General features: G+C 35.7%; 1 protein-coding gene across 4 annotated transcripts in view; it reads right to left on the reverse strand.

Moving 5' to 3' along the window:
- Positions 1-5,000, reverse strand: part of LOC119577189 (beta-TrCP-like) — a 28,250-nt gene that overhangs the window by 15,517 nt on the left and 7,733 nt on the right. For 2 of the 4 annotated variants that reach the window (XM_037924919.1, XM_037924917.1), the window contains exons 2-6: positions 2,678-3,038; positions 2,034-2,220; positions 1,770-1,854; positions 1,451-1,561; positions 1,213-1,281 (exon numbers count right to left, since the gene is read on the reverse strand). In XM_037924919.1, the coding sequence (XP_037780847.1) occupies positions 1,213-1,281; positions 1,451-1,561; positions 1,770-1,854; positions 2,034-2,220; positions 2,678-3,038 (813 nt within the window). Of the gene's footprint in view, positions 1-1,203; positions 1,282-1,450; positions 1,562-1,769; positions 1,855-2,033; positions 2,221-2,677; positions 3,039-5,000 lie in introns of all 4 variants that reach the window. The other 2 variants (XM_037924916.1, XM_037924915.1) reach the window with 1 other exon arrangement.

The raw sequence follows: 5,000 nt of genomic DNA on the forward strand, positions 1-5,000 counted from the left end.
ATAAAATTAAATAAATACTATATATATAATATATTATATATATATATATATATATATATATATATATATATATATATATGTAATCAAAATGAGGAAGTTATATTAAAAGATTACTGTGCTTGTCAAACTGGCTCAACTGCAGGAAAGGGGGTGAAGACAGAAGTACACAGAAGAGCATGGTGGAGATGCTGCATTGTACCCTCCTGCCGCACATACACAGGCATTGGACAGATGCTATTGAGTGAACATGTATTGGGAAGAAAAGAAAAAGAAAAGAAAACAAACAAACAAACCAAAAAAATTGAAATGAAAAGGGGGAAAAAAAAATAATAAAACAGGGAGAAGAGAGATGAAAAAATAAAGAGTAACATACTTTTATATTTTCTTAAAGCACTTAAATCAGAGGAATGCGGTAGTGTCTTACGAACATTCCACCGAGAGTAAATCTATGGAATCTCGAAGCTCGTCATCGATTTATAAGAAGTGGCCATATAAACCTTAACAATCACCAAACCCAAGTTGGTACTGAAGGTATTCAAGGGCACCTTCTCACCGAAAAGTCCCTGCAACGCCTCTCTGTCTCTCTGGGGTGAGCGGGGGAGAACCAGCGTGGGCTGGGGTTGTTCTGCTTGACAGCAGATATCACAATGACAAAGAAAGAAAGCAAATGAAACACTTCCTTGGGTGGACTAAAAATTTAGTTTGAAACAATGTATAATCTTAAAAACCTAACATCAAATTCATCAGATGTGGGAGGCTGTGATGATACATGCATCTGGCTAAAAATAGAGAACAGAGGAAATATGAATATCTGGCAATGTGCTAACCATTGTACCCTTAGTGACCTCATGCAAAAAGACATTTGTGGTCGTGAGAAGTTCTGCCATTAATGCCTTAAAACAAAAACAAAAAGAAGTCCAGTAACTTCCACAGCTTCCCCCTCTGATGCATATACAAAACAGGCATCAACCTATCACAGTTCAGCTAGCATCAATATCTCTCAAAATTACTTCAATTCAATCATGTCTCAGTTCAAGACAAAAAACAATGCTTATTCCATTAATAAAACAGATATTGATAAAAGCTTCTCTGGAATGTCTACATGTGATGGATTAACTTAAAATGATTTAAGTTCAGAATCCATACAAAATAAGTGAATAAGACCCATTTGGATCTAAAAATACTAAGGAAGGTCCGACGTACCCCTCGTACCTTGTAACACTGCAGCGAAGTTCGATCCCAAATTTTGATGGTGTTATCTCGGAGACCAGAGACAATTTTCTGTGGGAGAGAAAAACAGTAATGTTTTATTTATTCTTCTGTAAGTGAAAACATACACTGCTGCCAATTTGATGTTACTTCATTTTCTAACAATAATACAAATCTACAACAAATATAGCATTAGGAAAAGTTCACAATAATCACATCATCCTCAAACAGTTAAACTTACCTGGTCATCATATTGTAAACAGTAGACACCTTTGGAGTTCTCTGAGCGACAATTTATCCTTTGCAAATTATGTCTACCCATTCTCCAATTATTTTCTATGGTTTGAATATCCTGCAGCAAATTCAGATAAATTATTAAATGACTTATTTTCATAAACTTCAAAAGAAATTTAATAAATGTATTAATATTTTATAGCACTCCCTAACACACTTGCATTCACTCCACTTTGCTTTCATCAAGGATATTTACTATAATAATCTATAGTTATCTACTTACATCTCTTATATTAGTCCAAACTAAGGGGGGAAATCTAACTTACCTGTATAATTTTAGGATATAACTTTCGATAATAAGAGTGCCCAGGATGTTGCTCTCCTGGCCGTGGTTTGAAGAGATACATACCCCTGGGGGTGAACACAAATAATAAAGGGTAAGATCCATGTATTTAGTCCTTAAACCTCAATAATAAATCATCCCTTAACTTTAAGGAAAGTTCAGAGATTAATAAATGGTCTTCATATTTCAAGCTTAAGGGTCAATACTTTCACATACAATTAAAAAAAAGGAGGCGAAGATATCTTACCACCCCTTTCGTTCTGAGAGCCCTCTCCATAGAGGATCTGTGCGTACTTTTCTCTCTATCAATTTTTTCCATAGAAGTCCATCTGCAATTACCCTGTGCCATTCTTTACATACCAACTCTGCTTCTCGCAAGGATTTGGCATCTAAATATCCTAAGATTTTTTCTGCTACATGATCTAGACCCTTTTCTGAAATGATATAAAGACATGAGAGAGGACAGGAAGGAATGTGAATATAAAAAAAAGGCAGAGAAGTAGTAGTGTAAGTAGCAGAGGTAGGAAAGAAAGAGAGGAGGAAGGAGGGAGAAAGGTAGAGAAGAATGGAGGGAGGGAGAAAGGTAGAGAAGAATGGAGGGAGGGAGAAAGGTAGCGAAGGATGAAGGGAGGGAGAAAGGTAGCGAAGGATGGAGGTAGGGAGAAAGGTAGAGAAGGATGGAGGTAGGGAGAGAGATAGCGGGAGAGGGAGAAGGAGAGGGAGAGATTATTAATAAACCATTCTTCAGGAATTCCAGCTCATTATAACTACTACTATCAAATGAACTGGTGACTTTCAAAATTTACTACTAGAAGTACTAAAAGGTATTATGAAAAAAATAGCAACAATACCTATCCCCAATAATTAACAGATGTTCCAATGACAACTTACTTGGCAAGAGTGTAATAAAATCTCTCTGGAGCATAGGCTTTAGGAAGGCGTTGATGTGTCCATGCTGATAGTGGCACATTCTGGACAGGAGGTGCTCCATGAACTCTAGCTGGTCCTGCTCACTCCACTTCTCAAAATACTGTAGACACATCTCTCGCTCATTATTGTACTGAGCTGTGGACTCTTTCTTCCGCCGGCCCCCTCCCCCTCCCCCTACACCCCCTGAACCTTGTGTCAGGGGTATGGTCGTCATGGGTTCCGACTCCTCATTGTCACTGCCACCGTCACCACTCCGAATGCCAACACTTGTCGTGACACTCATGGGGGATATGTTGTTGTCGTAAATCACCGTCATGGGTGCCTGCAGAGAGGAAAGATGCTCTATAAGCTAAGCTCTCATCATATAGCCAGGATTAGTACATACTTGGACATAATAGTAGATAATAGTACAATTCACACACTAAATTATTCTACATAAAGAATTAATTTCATTTTAGCCTCCATTCTTGAAATTAGGCATATAAAAAAAAATCTTTTAAAAATAATCCAATGGCTGGGACTGGCACAGAAACAATGCCAATACTTGCTGAAAACCAGAAAATATCTTAAAATGTTAATGTCCCTGGGAATGTATTTCCTTTATTGCTAACAATCAACTTGCAACCTACAATCTTAAGCAGAAAACCACTCTCCCTTAAATCAATATTACATGCTGCATAGAGATTCCTGCAAATAAGGACTAGTTTGTTTAGCCTAGATATATATTTGGTTATACAGCTCCACCTCAGAAAGTGAACATTTCAACACTAAGTATTTTTCTGATTACATTAGTAACAGTAAGACTTGAATGTATTATTAGTTGATAAATTTGTTTTGTGGCAAGAAGTGAAATATAATTACTGAACAAAATGTGATAAATTGAATGAAGAGACGAGAATCTTGGCTCAGGACAAGCAAAAGACAGGAGAAAATCTTCTTGCAATTAGCCATGTGAAAAATCTGCAACACTCAGAGAAATTTAAATTTATCCATTGGTTTCAGGGAGAGAGTAGCTGAAGGACTGCCTTCAGACCGGACTCCTCTTTAGGCTGACCCCCCCTCCCCCTCAAAATTTTCCTACACTGCACAACCTCATTAGCACTTTGAAAGTTCAAGAGAACATGATAGGTTTTTACAAGAAAGAATCCTTGTTGCTGAGATGTCATTTGATAAATATCCTTTTTGTTGTTGTGGATAAAGCAAAGGAGGATATATCAGCACTAGATGCAGCAAAAATACACTTTTAACGAATTGATATGCTTTCATCAGATGAGTTGAAAATTTTTACTAAGTCTAAAAGTAGTGTAAAAGAATGAAGAGAAGAAATAGGCAAAAACTTTCTACAAAAAGGAGATATCACTGTATACGCTTCCAATGTCTGGATAAACATAAGCCTGTATCATCATTCTTACATGTAAAGCCCATAAAAATAGTTGTTCTTTCCTCTCTATTGTGTTTGCACTTTTTTTTTTTTTTTTTTTTTTTTGGGGGGGGGGCTAGTTATGTGGCTTCTGTTCTGCCTAAATAAAATGCAATTCTACTTAAATGTACCAATTGGTCCAATTCTGCAGACAAGTATTTTTAAAGTTCTTGATTGATGGTTTAAAGATCTTTCATTTTTTACAAACATCAAAAGAAGTTAATGACTGATTTATTCGTAGTTGTGTGGTAGCAAGTTTCACAATCTGATCTTACTTCTAAAGTAACTAAATAGCCATGTGTTGTAAAACATGGAAATCATCACATTATTGGCCAATAAAATTCCAACATGCACTGATACTGTATATAACTGGTTCCATTTACATTAGGTTACTGTAATCAAATAATAACTAGCAGCACATAATATAGTAATAAATTCAATATGTAAAACAAACCAAATAAGACAGGAGAATGTAGACCTATTTTAATTTACAATGCATCAATACTGAAGGATTGTTGTAGCAAATCACTGAAGACTACATGTAAAATACAGTTTGCCATAAAAAAAAAGAAAACTTTACACAACAGTGTACATCAAGGTAATTAAACAGAATCTGAGCATCAACACATACTCTTTCTGCAAGACAGATGCAGCAACAGAAATTAATAATATATATGAAACACTCCTAAAGCTAAGTTCACTAGATAAATAAATATATATGACATGCAAAACAGTTTTGAAATTATATCTTATCAACAGAATATTACAATTGTTGAGAGCTCAAGGAAAGAAGTAACAAACAAAATATTAGGATTGCGACATGACACTCAATACAGATCAGAAAACCATCCCATAAAATTATGG

Source organism: Penaeus monodon, chromosome 9 (genome assembly GCF_015228065.2).
Source record: "Penaeus monodon isolate SGIC_2016 chromosome 9, NSTDA_Pmon_1, whole genome shotgun sequence".
Taxonomy (NCBI): domain Eukaryota; kingdom Metazoa; phylum Arthropoda; class Malacostraca; order Decapoda; family Penaeidae; genus Penaeus; species Penaeus monodon.